Raw genomic sequence first — 18375 nt, forward strand, 5'->3', positions numbered from 1 at the left:
TTATATTTTTTCCCACACAAGGTATAAGAAGTATTAAATTAAAATTTTTGTGGGTGAAAATATTCTTTAATTTTATTTATATTCTTAAAAAATCAATTTGAACTTTTCACATTTTATTTTTACGGAATAAAATGAATTGCGCCAAATCTTTAACATATATAAATATATATATATATTTAATATATAATATATTTTATATTACATTATTTATTATTTTTTTTTTTTTAAATATAGAACTTCATGTAGCTAAAATAAAAATGAGTTCACATTTTTTCGTTAATTACATATATTTATATATTATTTATATTTATGCAAAATCGATAATATTATATAAATATAATATATAATAATTTGTTTCCTTTTTTTTAGTTTTTAAAATTTAGATTTATAAATAATTTTTTTCGTTTTTATAAGAATTATTTGATTTATCATATATAATATTTTATATAAAATATCCTTTTAAAAAAAAAAAAAAAAGAGTTTTTATTATAATATAATATATACATATATTTTTTTTTTTTAACTGCTTTAATTTTAAAAATGTGAGGGTAAGAAAATGAGAAAAAAAAAAAAAAAAAAAAAAGGATTATATTATATATATATATATATATATATATATATATTATATATATATTTTATATATATTATTAATAATAGTAAATAAAATAAACATGTAAATAAATATTATTTATATACTAATTATAGTAGTATCACTTAAATAATATATATTCATAAAAATATATTATAATATATAGTTAATTATTATATTATATATTACATAATATAAATATAAATATATATATATATATATATATATATATATATATATATACATATTGTATATATATATATTTATATATTGGATTATAGTTTTACCTATTGGGATCTTGGTTCTAAAAAAAAAAAAAAAAAATTTTATTTACCCTTTTTTTTTTTTTGTTCACTATATAATTATTATTATATAACATTATATATTCATAGTTTCATAAAATTATTTGTATATAAAAGAAAAACATATATATTTTTCATCATTTCTAAATATATATTATTATATATAATAAAATAATATTATTTTAGATTTTACTTCATTATTATAAATTAATATTTTTTATAGATTTCGATTTTTTCCTATATACATAATTTTTAATTTTTTATAATTTTAATTTTTCTATATTATATATGTATATATATATATAATATATTATAAATATATATTATATAAATATCTATATATTTTTAAAATAATTCAAAATGTCATTTTATTAATTCAATTCAATACAAATTAATTTCTTATTTTCTTTTCTTATATATATATATATTTATAATATTTATAGAACCTATTTTATAGATTTAATTTTTAATCTGTTAAAAGAAAAAAAGTAGAAGAAATTATATATATATATATATATATATGTATAATTTTTAATCTTTTATTTTTAGATATATTTTATGTTATTTTTTATTTTACATATGTTGTTTTATAATTTTTTTTGTATATACGCTTATATTGATTTTCTTTTTTTTTAAATAACAAAGTGTTTGCTTTAATAAAAAAAGGAAATATCAGGGATTTTATTGAATATATATATATATATATATATATAATTATTAGAATTCCCATAGATGAATATATAAACATATAATAATATTATATATATAATATTTATGTTTTTATTATACATACATACCTACTGAATATATTTAAAAGTTGCGAAATAATGAATGCTTTTTTTTTTTTTTTTTTTTTTGCTTTAAATAAATGGTAATCTCATAAATGAAATTAGTCTACAGCTAAAATGAAAATTAAAGAAAATATAAAAAGTATATAGTAATAAATGTGTTATAATATTTAAAAAAAAAAAAAAAAAAAAAAAAAAAAAGAAAATTTCAATATTTTATTCTATAAAGTTCAGAATGTTGGAATTATTACGTAATGCTTATAATAAAAGTAAAGAGTATATTTTGGGCTTATCCAAAAAATCACAAATATATAAAATAAATATATTAAATTATTGTTTATTATTTTCGTTTTTTTTATTTTATGCATCATATTTTTTCTTTATAAATGGAATAATAAATCCAGCAGTAAAAATTGTTTTCCATGGAAGTAAGTATCTTATATGAAAAAATGAAATATACACAAGGGTGTACATATATATATAAATATATATATATATATATATATATATTTTTTTTTTTTTTTTTTTTTTTTTTATTTAAGGTATTATTGCGGACACAACCAAAGTTTACGAGAATTCTATAATTGAATCAATATGGCTACTGTTTACGAAGGGAAGTTATTTTAATATGATCATGCTTTTGTTTTTTTCTATTATAATACCTTTTTTGAAGTTACTTATGGTGAGTGATAATTTTTATAGTTTTATTTTATTATATAAAATGAATAAAAAAAGAGAAGAGGAAAAGAGACGCAGACGAAGAAGAGTACATGCACGAGAATATAATATAGCTAAATATAATAGGAATAAATATAAAATGAATAAATATATTAAAGATATTTATAAGGATAATATATATAATAGTGATAATATTTTTAATAATGATGAGATAAATTATATTAATACAGTTAATGAGAACGAAGAATTTATTTTAAAGAAATTTAAAGTCTTAAATTTCATATCGCGTTTTCAATTTGTTGATGTATTTATATCTTTATTTATTGTATCATCATTAAATTTATATTTATTAGAGGCAAGGATGTTAAATGGTGCTTATTATTTTTTGAATTATTGTATGTTATCAACAATATCATCTTTTTTGTTATTTAGTTTTACTTCTTTAAAAATTAATATATTTAAAAAAGGAAATATTAAGATATGTCCATGTCCCAACGAAGTAAATCTAGAGGTTACTACAACTGGTCCCCGTTCAACAACAAACCACATCGAAGAAGAACTACGTGAACAAATAAAAAACATAATTAATAATGATAAGAATATTAGTAGTACTACTGTTAATGATACCCCAGCTAATGAAAGCAATGCTGAATTAGTGGATGACCTTAAGAGGGAAGAACCCCATACTACAGATGACATACAAACTGAAGAAACAAAAAATGAGAAAATAAATACTATAAATGATAAAAACAAAGATAGTGACAAAAATAATAATAATGATAATAGTGATAATAATAATAATGATAATAATAATAATAATAACAATAATAACAATAATAATAACAACAATAATAATAATAACAACAACAACAATAACAACAACAATAATAATAATAATAATAACAATATTGTAGAACGCAATAAATATAATAAAGATGTTGTGTGTTATAATAATGTTTATAAGACTATGAAAGATAATGATACATATATATATTTAAAAAAGAGTAAATTTAATTCCTTATTAAAAAGCAATTGTATAAAAAACAATTTTAATATGCTAAAATTAGGTTATGTAATATTTTTATTCCTATTATTATGTTTATGTATATATTTAATAACAGGAGTAGAATGCAGTTTATTTGGAATATATATATATTTGAGTTATTTTAATTTTAATATAGAAGGGATATTAATTGATTATATGGATATGTTAAATATTTTAAAATTAAAAATAAAGAAAGGATATATTTATCCTTTTTTTGTTATGTTACCATTTATATTTCCTGTAATAATATCCATATGTTACTTTTTGAGTGTATTTTTTTTAAAGATGTATTATGAAAGTTTTTCAAAGTTATATAAAAAGATGAATGACCTAAAGAATGAATTAGTAAGTACCTCAGAAAATGATAATGTTAACGAAAGAATATTGATACCAGAAACTTCAAATAATTTATATTTAAATGAATCAAATGAAAAAGCGTCTAATACATCAGATGATTATTCATCAAGAAATAATAGCAAAATATCTAGTACCAAAAGTGAAATGATAAGTTCAAATTTTGTATTTAATAAAATTTTGAATTTATATTTTTCATTTGCAGTTTTTTTTTCTTATTTAGGATCTGCATTTTTACATATATCTTTAGGTGAAATTATATGTATAGCTTTATTAACATTTTATCAAATTGTAAAGCATACCAATAATTTGAATATCACGATTCTACTTAAGAGTGATAAGATAAAATTTTGTAAATTCCTTTTATTCATATTATATGGTTTGTTATGCTTTTCTATAAATTTGTATGTAAACCAATGGGAGGAATATATAAGGAAGTTGAAAAAGTTGAAAAGACGTATTTTATTGTTTGAAGAAAATAAATTTAGTGAGATTGTTGATCTGAATGCTCAAAAGGGTGATGGTGGTGATTTTGAGGAAATACAAATATTTTCTATATTTTTTTCGTTTTTAATAAAAAAAAATGAAGGCATAAAAATGGGTGATAATGATATGACTAGTGAGAGCGAGGGGAATATATATGATGCTTATGAGGAGCAGATACAGTTACACCATGGTAATAATATGGTGAATGGTATGTTGATGATGAGAAGAATATCAATGCAAAATTTAGAAGATGATGAAACTCAGGTGGAATATATAAATAGGGAGATGCATACGCAAGATGAGTTACATGTGCGAAGAACGAATCAGAGTATTTTAAGGTTTAATAGGAGAAGGGGTGAAAAAGGGTATAATGAAGAAGAAATGGGTGTCCACCGTGAAAATGGTAATATGAATAATATAAACAATATGGATAATATTAACAATATGGATAATATTAACAATGTTAACCATGTGAATAATATTAATAATGAAGGGTTTTATAATGATGGTGAAGAAGGAGATTGTGTGATGAAGCCTGTGGCAAATTATGACAATGATGATATGAATAAATATGCTGAAGAATATATAAAAAATATGTCAGGAAATGGAGCTGTTATTATTCGTTCTGAGAAAAGAATATATGAAAAGAATGGAGCTGGTGATATAATAAGTAGAAATTATAAAAATGAAGAACGATATATATATTTAAAAAAATTGAAGCCATTTAAATCTATGATATTGTCAAAATTAGAAAAGTTGAAAAGAAAGAAAAAGGAGGTATATACATCTAAAGTATTAATATTAGTACATTCATTTTTATTTGTGTGTATTATGTTAATATTTTTAATGGTATTTTTAAAAAAAGAGCCTGTTTTCCGTTTTAATATGCCATCAGTTAATAAGCGTTTAAATAATTTTTTTAAATCAACAAATTTCCATGAAATTATACCAAATAGTGTAGGGAAATGTAAAACAAAAAAGTATATAGCAAAAGAGCCATGTTTTAATGTGGGTCGTATATATCATGAAGAAAAGACATTTTATCATGCAACTCTTTTATTTTTACAAGGTTTAAGATCTGTAAAAATTATGAATATGAATTTTTATTATGATAATGGAATATATTATTTATCTTTGAATGGCTATTTTAAACATATTATAGGCCCTCTCTTTCTTAAATTATGTTTAGGTAGCAACTTTTGCCCTATAAGTACATATGCATTTTTAGTTGGAAGTAAACCAACTTTTTCTGTAGATGTTGCAGTACAGTGTAATAATAAAAAACCACCTTATTATATGACAGATATTGTTGTAAAGGATTTAAAAATTACAAAGATAGAGATAGTAAAACATTCAGATGTTATAGATAATGTTGATATTAAATTAGATGATGTTCAAGATAGGGTACAAGAAAAAGTTAATGCCATGTTAGCAGAAAAAAAAAAAATTATTCTCTGGAAAAATCAAAAATATCATTTGGAGGGTTTTCTCAATTATTTAATATCAAAAAATGCTTTATCTGGTTTCTCTTGTGAACCTATATATTATTGAACCTTAAAAATTAAAACACACAAAATGTATATATAAATAAATAAATATATATATATATATATATAGGTAGGTATATATTTATATTTTTCTTAGATTTATAGTTGGGTGGGCATATATTCTTACCCTTTTCATAAATTGTTTTTATTTTTTTTTTTTTGATATTTTTCAATAATATATTCAATAAAAATATATTATTTCACGCAATTTAATATTTTTTAGAATAACATATAAATGTCAATATATATATATATATATATATATTTATATTTATATGTGCCCATTTGTTTTTATGTATATACATATATATATATCCGAATTTCTTTATATTGTTATATTCTGATTTGATTATATATAAAACAATTTTTAATTCATATTATAATTTTTTTTTTTTATTTCAATCCGATATTATTTATATGTTAATATATATATATATATATATTATTCTATAATATGATAAAAGGATATATATATTTTTTTTTATTTGTATTTTTAGATTATAAATATAAAAATATTCTTATATATAGATTTTATCTGTTTTTTTTTTATTTTATTTTTTTTTTCATTTATTAATTTTTAAATTATCTACTTACGAATTTTTTAATTGTTCATATGGCCTTCATGAGTATATTATTATGCATGAAAAAAAAATAATATATATATGTATAATATATATATGTATAATTTATATATATATATATATATATATAATATACCAATTTTTATTTATCTTATATTTTACATGCACTATAAATGCATAGAATTTTTCTTTTATTTTTTATTTTTTTGATTTCTTCTCCTCAAATTTTTGGTTATTTATATAATATACATATTATAAATATGTACATATATAATGTATATATTATAATGTGTAATTTTCCACATATATATATTATATATATATATGTATATTTTTAATAACACTTGAACTTTTAAAATTAAATATATATAAAAAGGAATTCAATTCATATATGGTTATATTATTTGTTATTCACTAGAAAATTCTCTAGAATTTAGTAAAAATATATAAAATATAGAATATATCATATATATATTATATTTATGTGTATTATATTATTTTTTTTTTTTTTCCTATTACAACGTAATAATATAAATCTTATAAAACAAAAAAATTCATAATTAAAGAACTATAATGCTTTTAATTAAAAATAATATAAATATAAAATAATATATAAATAAATAAATAAATAAATATATATATATATATATATATATATATATTATTAGTCAGTATTGTAATTTTATATTTTTTTTTTATCTGTAAAGGTGATGTTCTTTTAAATGTGTCTTCTTTTAAACACAAAAAATGCAATATTTTTTTCTGGTATTTCTAGCTGTTTTAGCAAAAGGGTTTTTAAGAAATAAAGGTAAACATTAAGTAAAAAAAAAAAAAATAAAAAATATATATATATATATATATATATATATATATATATATATGTATTTATGTATGTATTTATTTTTATTTTTATTATTTATTTTTTTTTTTTAAGAACACGCCAATTTAATAAACTCACACAATGACAGTGTAGAAGATATACATATTGAAAAGGAAGAGAAAAGTTCAAGTGAACATCCTTTCATTCCTATAAAAAATAAAATAAATCTTGTTCATAAAAAAAATAACAATCAATATAATTCATATAATAATAAACATAATAAAATAAAACTTACTGATGGAACATATACTAGCTTCTTACAAAATTGCACCATCAATGATTGTGTAGATGTCGATAATAAAGACTCTGAAATTAATGATATGACAAAAGAAAAAGATAATAATAATAATAATAATAAAAATAATAATAATGAAACTAATCAAAATGAAGAGAAAAATAAAATGAATACAAGTGATATACATACAGAAAATGAACAAAAAATAAATAAAAATGAAAAAGAAAAACGCGATATCTCCAATTCGAATGGAGAGAACAAAAAGGATTTAAAAGAAGGAGTCAAAGAATTAGAAGCAAAGAAAAAAGAGGATAAAATTTCAGATGATCATAATGTGGAGGAAAAAAAATTAGATAATAATAAAGTGGAGGAAAAAAAATTAGATAATAATAAAATGGAGGAAAAAAAATTAGATAATAATAAAATGGAGGAAAAAAAATCAGATGATCATAACATAGAAGAAATAAAAAATGTAGAAGAACATGAAGAAGACGAAGAAGAAAATAATGAAGAAAAGAAATCAGAAAAGAAATCAGAAAAGAAATCAGAAAAGAAAAATAAAGATGATAATGAGGAAGATACTGATGATATAAGTGATGAAGATGAAATTGATGATGATGATGGTGGTGAGGAAGACAAAAATGAAAATGATGATATTGATGATGATAAAAAGGAAACAGATAAAACACATTTGGAAGACGAGGAAAATGAAATAATTGAGAAGGAAAAAAATAAAGATATAGAGAAGGAAAAAAATAAAGATATAAAGAAAGAGAAAAATAAAGATATAGAGAAGGAAAAAGAGAAAGATATAAAGAAAGAGAAAAATAAAGATACAGAAAAAGCAAAGAATAAACAAAATGATGAAAAAAAGGTAGAAAATAACGAAACGAAGAAAAATCATGATCTAAAAAAAGAAATGAAAAAAGATAAACAAGATATACATGATGATGAAGATGATGAAAGTGATGTAGAAGAAATAGAAGAAAATGATGACGAGGAAGATGAGGATGAAGACATGGAAAAGAGAAAAAAAAAAAAAAAAGGAAAAAATGAAAAAGAAAAGAAAAAAGAAAAGAAAAAAGAAAAAGAAAATGAAATAGAAAATGAAATAGAAAATGAAATAGAAAATGAAAAAGATAATGAAAAAGATAATGAAAAAGATAATGAAAAAGATAATGATAAAAATATTAAAGAGAATGAAAATATAACAAATGAAAACGAGGAAAACTATGAAAAAATAAATACAACTACTGAAATAACAATAACAAAATCAAATATAGATATAAATAATAATAATAGTAATAATGATAAAGTACATAACCACATATTCACAAATCAACAAAAAAAACACAATTTTCATAATGAACAAAATGAATTTAATCAAGCATTAAATGCATCAACTAATCATAAAAATCATTATGAGGTAATAAAAAAAATATAAAAATAAAACATTATATAATTATATACATACTATATATATATATATATATTATATTTATATATTTCTTTTTAATAGGAGAAAAAGAAATATGAATCTAACATGTTCAACATAGACAAAAGAATGCATAAAAATTTAACAAGCATGGATACAATACTTCGCAATCTGAATGATAAATTAAGTCACCACAAAGATCTCAAAAATGTACTAAATGATAAAAAATATATATATATATATATATATATTATATATATATATATATATATTATATATATATGTACATATAATATGTGTATTTTCATTCTTATTATTCTTTTTAGAGAGAATTAAAATTAAAATTTGAAGCAATGAGTAGAATTAAAGAATATAAAATATACAATGAGCTTATTCAAAAATCTGTGGAAATATTGACACTTAGATTAATGAAGGTATAAAAAAATAAAGAAGAAAATGAGAATGTTAAATAATGTGATACAATATATTTTAAAAATATATGTTATAATATATATATGTATATCTATATTTTTATGTATAATATTTAGATTAACGACGAATTGAAAAAGTTAAAAGACATATCCGAAAATGCTTTACAAAAATATATAAACGAGAAAGGTAATAATAAGAATAATTAGAAATATATATATATATTTAAATATATATATTTAAATTTATATTTATTTATGTTCCTAATAAAATATCCTTATTTATCTTTCTTAAAGGTTATGGATTGATGAAGCATTATAATTTCCCAGAATATAACGTAATAAAATAAAAATGAAAAATGCATAAATATAAATATATGTATATATATATATATATATATATATATATATATATTAATATGTCATATACTTTTATAAGAATTTATTATAATGATATTATTTTTTTTTTTTTTTTTTTTTTTTTTTTCATCTGTAGAAACTTGAGGAAGAAAAGATCATGAAAAGAAACAAAATAAGTATACAATAAAACCTTCCTAAAAAAAAAAGAGGATAAGAAATATATATATGAATTTATATATATATATATTTATATGTTTACAAAATGATGGAAATATTTATTTTATTTTATTTTATTTTTGTTATAGCTTGGAATGAAAAAAAAAGTCATCATCTCTATTGTCCTATGGGTAAACAGGAAAAACACAACCATAAATAATATATATATATATATATATATATAAGAAACTGTTTTATATGTATCATTTATTTTTTTTTATTTTGCAGAATGTAATAAAGAGAGGTGTCATAACAAACCACATGGTCCTACTCAATGCTACGTAAGAATTTTAAAAAGTTCAAATATATATAAATAAATATATATATATATAAATATACATATATATATATTTTATATTATCTTATTTTTTTTATTGCAGAAACTAGAACAAAGAGGTAATAATATTGAGACCATATGTGAACCTTTCCTTAACCAACATAATGGAACCTGTCGACCAGTTAGTTATCTTTTCTTTTTTTTTTTTTTTTTTTTTTTTTATAATGAAAGAGTTTCCTCACATATATTTATGATTCCAAATTTATATCATTGTTGTAATTACATATTTGTTATTTTATTTTTTATAGGATTTTCATCATTGTGCTATAGCAGAGCCTGAGAGAAATAAAAAATATTCAATATATGCAACGGTATTTATAAAAATATTTAAAAAAAAAAAAAAAAGAAGGAAGGAAACAAATAAACAGAATATAAAAGTGTATTTTAATAAATAATAAAATATACACCCATTTTTATATAAACTATTTTTTTTTTTTTTTTATATTATTAAATGTTTTTTTTTTTTTTTTTCTAGGACAATGTGCACTTTGTACCTTCCCAATTTGTTACTATAAAAGTAAGACATATTATTTTTTGCATTTTTAAATCGTGAAATTATTTAAAAGTGATATGATGAATAAATATATATATATATATTATTTATTATTTATTATAGGGATATAATTTACATGAATGTTTACAATTTTTGGTCGTCAACAAGAATTCCACATGCGGGTAAATAGACCATATACCTAAATATATGCTTAATTATATGTTTATTATTTTAAATATTTCATATATTTATTTTATATTTTATATCTTTTATCTTTTAGACCTTTGACAATCGAAAAAAACCTTATGGAATCTGAAGAAATTTTAAAGGAGCCTGTTTTAAGCAAAGTTTTATATAACGAAATTTTATTTGAAAATATAAAAGTAAGAAAAAATAAAGAGATATTTTTTTATATTATTTTATATTAATCATTTTGTAGTAGTAAATTTTCATAATATTATTATTATAATGAAATATTTTATTTTATTATTATTTCATTTTATGATTACTTTATCTTTTTTAGATATCTACACCAGGAGAATATAATATATGCTTGGCTCAATTTTATCAAGATCCAGAGAATGATGATATACTATCAGAAAATAGTTCAAATAAATATAAAAAAAAAAAGAGAAACGATATGAAAGTATTGGGAATAGACACCATAGGTACATTATATGTATTACCCTTACATGAGAAACAAAAAACGGCATAACAATATATATATGCAAATGTATGAATGGACATGTGCATATTGTCTTATTTACATCTTTATATATATATATATATATATATATATATATATATATATATTTTTATTTATACATTTTTTTAGTATTTTTTTAATTTTAATTTTTCATTATATCTAATATTTTATTTTTATGATTTTATTATATCACTAAGATAATAATAATATATATATATATACATACATAAATATGTGTATTAATTTTATTATATTTTGCTGTTTATCAACAAATTTTTGTTATTATGTTCCTTACATAAATAATAGAATTATATTATGTTGGAACATACTACTAGTTATTTGATTCGCATAAAAATTATTTTAATATTAATATATATATATATATATATATATATATATAAATAATAATGAAATAAAATAATAAATGGTATCCATATTTAATGCAATGATAATAATTATAATAATAAAAAAAAAAAAAAAAAAAAAAAAAAAAACGAATGTGTGTAAGTGTATATATTTAAAGAATCTTTCTTATTCCAGTATGGTAAGAAAGATATCTTGTAAAAAAAAAAATTTATGATATATGAAAAATGTAATATCATATATATAAAAAAATGATGAAAAAAAAAAAAAAAAAAAAAATTAGATCAAAAATTAAAAAAATGGATAATCATTATTAAATTAGGTTATGCATACACACATATATATATATATATATATATTTATTTAAGATAATATTAAAAACAACATATGTTTTTAAAACAAATGAATATCTATATATAAATATATGTATTGATTATTTTATACGGCGAAAAAAATAAAATAAATAATGAAAAAAAAGGAAAACGCAATATATATATAAATATATATATATATATATATATATATATATATATATATATATATATATATATATATATATATATATATATATATATATTTTATATTGATGGGTGCAGAAAAAAAGGTATAAAAATCATGTAAATAAAAAAAAAAAATTGTTATATTTACTAAATAATTATTTATTCATTTATTTTATTATTACTGTGTATACAAAATTGTGTAATTAATTATTTCTTATTACAAGAATTAATACTTGCAAATTTTATATAAAAATAAAATGTAACAAAAAATTCATAAAAGACGAATTCGCATTATATATGGCATAGTATATTATCCCTATATATATTTACATATATATATATATATATATATATGTAAGTATAATATATATCAAAAAATATCATTCAGCATATACTAAGATATTTTTATCAAATATTTCATTTTAATATTCTCTTATATGGTCCAATTTTTTTTTTTTTTTTTTTTTTTTTTTTTTTTTCCCCCTTTGTACGAATGTATATTCTTCTACTTTGAAGAATACAACTTTTTGATGTCGTCAATGAAAAATGCATAATCTCTAAAGACATGAAATCTTTTAATTTTAAATGTGGGTGTAATATAATTAGAAATATCCCATACCTTTACAGTTAAATATATATGATTGATAATATTATATCCATTTAGATTAGTTTTCTTATAAGTTTCTAACATTTTTTTTTTAACATAATTAACATATACATCTGAATTAATTTGTTCATCATCAATAGCATCTAAGAATTCTTCTTCTACTGTACCAACATCACTTATTATATTATCTTCTAATAAATGTTTTATAAATAATTCTTTATCAATAGATACTATAGCTATAGGTCCGCTTAATGTATCATCTGCATAAACAACACAATGATTAATAAATGGTATTTCTGAATAAAGACTATTTAGCATATCAGTTTGAATATATTCTCCTTGTGATAATTTTAATAATCCTTTTGATCTGTCTAAAAATGTTAAGGATCCATTTTTATTTATTTGGACTATATCACCTGTTTTAAAAAATTTATCTTCTGTAAATGAATTATCTGTAATATCTTTATGTACGAAATATCCATGAAATATACAATCTCCTTTTATTAATAATTCTCCTCTTGGTATTACATCTTTTGCATTATATATTTCCCAAGATTGTACTTTATATAATACATGTGGTGATATAGGTCCTCCAGCACTTTCAGGATCTTTATCTTTTCTATGTTGAACAAATAATGGTCCAGTAGTTTCAGTTAATCCATATCCTTGTTGTACACTTACATTCAATAATAGTGATAATTCGCTTATTACCTTAGGTGATGTTTTACCCCCACCTGTAATCAACGTATTTAAATTAGGGTTAATTTTATTTCTTATTTTTTTAGATACATTTGTTATTGCTTCAATAAATCTACTAAACTTTCCATTCATATTAGATCGTTTTAAAGATAAGATCTTCTCCAAAAAGAATTTTTTTAAAAATGGGAGCTTTCCAATTTCAGTTATGACATTATTATATAATCTATTAAATACTTTTGGTACTCCAGCTAAAAATGATGATTTAGATACAAGAATATCAGAACTAAAATAATTTAAATTCTTACTCCATATATGTATTTCTACTGTTAATACAAAACATAAATATATATTAATTCTTTCATATATATGTGATGAAGGTAAATAAGAAAGATGTATATCTACATTATATGTAAATATAGAATGTTTACTTAGAGGTATTACCATATAATATATATTCTTATTTGATAACATTACACCTTTAGGTCTACCAGATGTACCAGATGTATATACAATAGTAGATATGAAATTTTCTTTATCATTTTCTATATCATATGATAACATATTATTATTATTAATATTTTTATTCATTAACATTTCATTAAATTCTATTATTTGTATTCCATACTTTTTTGCTTCTTCTTTTAAATATTTTAATTTTTCTATTTTTTTTTTTTCATCTTCACATATTTCTTCTATATCTATATTTTCATACTCAAGTTTTGGATACATATGTTTCTTAATCCATTTAGACTCTTTGCGTTTCATTCTTGATTTTTTTCTTTCTTCAATATTTTCCTTCGTTCTATATTTCTTTTTTTTTATGTATTCTTTTGTATTTGGATCATATGGTTTACTTTGTACTGATTCATTTTGATTTAATTGACTTTCACTTTGTTCGTGATGCGCAATATATCCATTCGGAATTTCATTACCATCTTGGTTGTCATCATCATTGTCGTCATTGTAATCATCATCATCATCATCATCATCATCTTCATCATCATCTTCGTCATCATTTTCGTCGTCATCATTTTCGTCTTCCTTTTCTTCTTCCTCCTCTCCATTATTATCGCTAGCTTGACCTTCACCACTCTGGTTTGATTTTACCCTCTTGCTTTTACAAATGGATGGATTTAAAAATGTGTCTAAAATTATCAACTTTTTTAAATGTGGTAAACTATTCTTAAGAGAAATTAAATTCTCTACAAAATCTAGGTCTAAACAGAGCCATTCTAATTTTACTTCATTCAAAATATCTACAATTTCGTTCAAGCTAAATTTAGAATGCATAACTACTGTCGTGACACCACTTAGCATGCATGCAATATCAGCTGTTATCCAATTTGCTGAATTACTACCATATAGACCTAACAATCTGAACATACCATCATTTTGTTCCTCATTATATTTTTTTACTTGTATTCCTGTACCATCAAATTTATTCAGACCATCACTAAATGATAATACTCTATTAAAAAATGTATCATATGTAAACGAACTTTTTGGATGTCCATTTGCATATTCAAATATAAATTTCTTATCTCCATTAAATTTATTCTTTTTTAATATTACTTTTAGAAGATGTGAATAAATATAATAAGGAGATTTATTATCAAAATCTTTTCCTTGGTATGTGTCTGATTCATCATTACTCAATGATTTTGAATATATTTCAGCATAAGATGATCCAGTAAGACTTTTCGTGAAATAGCTAGCTGTTTGGAATATATAAATTAATACAATAAAAAAATTGTAAATTAACATTTTTTTTTTTTTTTTTATATTTATTAAATATGAAATCTTAAATATTAATCATACGTATATATTGTATGTGTATATGTAAAAATATATATATATATATATATATATAGTGAGGGTGATATACATATACAATTAGTCAAAAAAAAAAAAAAATTAAATACGGTAAAAATAAACTTTAAAAAAAATAACAGTAAATAACAAACACATATATACTTCTTTATATCATAAAATAATAATAATAAATTAAATAAAACGATTGTAGTAATATTATTAATCTCTTAATATACGCACATTAATATATATATATATATATATATATAATATCACGTATATATAAATATGCATGAACAAAAATTATTCTTAATTAAATATTAATGATTTCCAAATAAAAATAATAAAAAAAATATATATATATATATATATTTTAAATAAATATTTAAATGTACCATATATTTTATGTCAATATAATATCATTTCTTCTTTTTTTTTTTTTTTTGGATATGTATTTTCTTGCTCTTGTTGGAATTGTTTTTTTTGACTTTAGAGATTATTTTTTTTAAATGGTTTATTCATGTATAGTGATAGAATATATATTTATATATATATATATTTATTTATATTATTTTATAATGTGTATATGAATATATTCTTCCCATATTTATATTTATATTTATGTTTATATATTTTTTTTTATTTTTATATTTTTTTTTTTTTTTCCTTCTTTTACTTATTTTAAAATATGTATGTAAATTTATAATATTCTTTTTAAAATTATAAAGAATATTATATGTATATTTATGTATGGATATTTGTTTCCTTCAACGTTTCATAAATGAATACATTCTATATATATATATATATATATATATTATAATATGTATGTAAATTTAATATTTCTTTTGATTTTACTATCTATCTATATAAATTATTTTATTTATTGAGATATACCTATAAGCATTTTTGTTCACCTCAGAAATTTTAGTAAATATTCTTGAATGTTTTCTTTTTGTATATATCTATTAAGTATTTATATATTTTATGTATATATTTTATATAGCATATATACATATTTATGTGTATGCTTTATTTATATTCAATCATTCAATAATTCATTTATTCATTTATTATTATTATTTTTTTTAAATATTTGAATTTTGTTTATTTTTTTTTCTTTTTACCTTGTGGAAGATAAATATAAGATTGAGCTTATTTGATTATGTATTTATAATATCATACATATAATAAATATATATTTCACATTACAATGCCAATGTTTAAAATAGGCTTGTTAATGTTCAGACAAGGGCTTAATGTAACAAAAAATTACAAATATGATTATAAATAAAAGATAAAGTAAATAAATATAATAATATTGTATTATATTAAAATATAAAAATTTTATTATTACATATATATATTATATAAATAAATAAATATATATATATATATATATATATATTATTTTAATTTTTTGTAGTATGAAAACTGCACATTTTAATGTTATTATTATAATATTTTATTATTCCTATATATTTTTTTTAAATAATAATATCTATATATTTTTATGTAAAATAATATTTTGTTTTTTACTATAACATATGTTTGTGTATATATTTATGTATCATATATTATTAAAAAAGTTGTACAAAAATATATTTATATATATATTATTATATATGTAGATCCTTATTTAATTTGATAAATAATCATATATAAAATGCGATATATAAATATATAAACATGTTAATATTATATAAATATATATGTAATTATATAAGTTTTTATTTTTATTTATTCATTTATTTTATTATTATTATTTTTTTAATAATATAAATGTGGTCTATTTTTTCTTATAGGCAATTATGTACAAATCATACTAAAAAATATAATTCATATTTTTTAAGTACATTAAAATAAGTACACATGAAAATATTTGTATATGACATTAAATGTAAAAAAAATAAATAAGTATAAAATATACTTTTTATTACTAAATATAAGGATAATATCTTATGATATATATATATATAATTACATTTATGTATTTATTTAAATATATTTATATATACTCAAATGCATATATTTTTCATTAAATAAATTCATCAGAGTTTTATAAAAATTAATGTATAAACAAGAATACATAACTTATATTTATTTTATATATATTTATTGTATTGTATTGTGTTATATTAAAATAATAACAATTATTAAAAAAAAATAATAAGTTATATATATATATATATATATATATATAATAGGTTAAAATTATTTGCTCTATATTTTTTTAATTATAACAGGGATAATTTTTTATATTATCTTTTTAATAAAGAATGTTTTATATATTGTCAAATGATTCATGTTGTGTACAAATATTAAAAAAAAATAAATAAATATATAATGTCTATAATAATCATTATTTTATATAAATATGCAGGAAAATATATATAAAATGTTATGTTATAATATAAAATAAAATCAGGAAAGGCAATAAATAAATAAATAAATATATATATATATATATATATATTAGAAATAGTTAGCCATAATTGTTACTTAAAAAATATATAATATTGAACATTTGAAGCAGTTCAATAGGATAAATAATAAAATGAGCTTTAAAAAATTAAATATTTTTAATGTTATGTAGCATATATTATTTCAACATTTAGTATGAATATATAAAATATATACATATATATATATATATATATATATATATATATTTTAATTGTTGACATTTTTATCCTTTTTATCAATGGATATTTGTAATAGTCCTTGAACATCTGTAAAAAGGACAAAATAATATATATATATATATATAATATTTTTTTTTTTTTTTTTTTTTTTTTTTTTTTTTTTTTTTTTTTAAAAAAAAAAAAATTTATTAATTATAATAAAAAAAAAATAAAAAAAAAAAAAAATTAATAATTTATATAAAATGTTTTTGTTAATATAAAATTTTTTTATTAATATTTTCTTTTTTTA

At 18.3% G+C, this 18375-nt stretch overlaps 4 protein-coding genes across 4 annotated transcripts in view; 2 read left to right on the forward strand and 2 right to left on the reverse strand.

Annotated features, from left to right (window-relative positions):
- Window positions 1-1914: 1914 nt before the first annotated feature.
- On the forward strand, window positions 1915-5793 carry PGSY75_0214800 (putative membrane protein; the record flags this gene model as incomplete). Its single annotated transcript, XM_018783813.1, has 2 exons — window positions 1915-2107; window positions 2222-5793. 2 exons carry the CDS (start codon window positions 1915-1917, stop codon window positions 5791-5793), a joined length of 3765 nt encoding a protein of 1254 aa, XP_018643803.1.
- A 1324-nt stretch (window positions 5794-7117) lies between these two features.
- PGSY75_0214900 (rhoptry neck protein 6) lies at window positions 7118-11469 on the forward strand (the record flags this gene model as incomplete). The annotated part of the gene is made up of 15 exons (XM_018783814.1): window positions 7118-7178; window positions 7305-8911; window positions 9005-9130; window positions 9247-9354; window positions 9469-9538; window positions 9646-9686; window positions 9845-9884; window positions 10014-10055; window positions 10153-10205; window positions 10305-10382; window positions 10510-10572; window positions 10737-10778; window positions 10878-10936; window positions 11035-11137; window positions 11278-11469. 15 exons carry the CDS (start codon window positions 7118-7120, stop codon window positions 11467-11469), a joined length of 2685 nt encoding a protein of 894 aa, XP_018643804.1.
- A 1359-nt stretch (window positions 11470-12828) lies between these two features.
- Window positions 12829-15393, reverse strand: PGSY75_0215000 (acyl-CoA synthetase; the record flags this gene model as incomplete). Its single annotated transcript, XM_018783815.1, has 1 exon — window positions 12829-15393. One exon carries the CDS (start codon window positions 15391-15393, stop codon window positions 12829-12831), a length of 2565 nt encoding a protein of 854 aa, XP_018643805.1.
- A 2721-nt stretch (window positions 15394-18114) lies between these two features.
- The window catches only part of PGSY75_0215100 (putative RING zinc finger protein), a gene marked incomplete at both ends in the record, with an annotated part of 1951 nt that continues 1690 nt past the window's right edge, over window positions 18115-18375 (reverse strand). Inside the window, one exon of the mRNA XM_018783816.1 lies at window positions 18115-18173. Within this exon, the coding sequence (XP_018643806.1) occupies window positions 18115-18173 (59 nt within the window). The remainder of the gene's footprint in view (window positions 18174-18375) is intronic.

The sequence above is a fragment of the Plasmodium gaboni genome, chromosome 2 (assembly GCF_001602025.1).
Source record: "Plasmodium gaboni strain SY75 chromosome 2, whole genome shotgun sequence".
NCBI lineage: Eukaryota > Apicomplexa > Aconoidasida > Haemosporida > Plasmodiidae > Plasmodium > Plasmodium gaboni.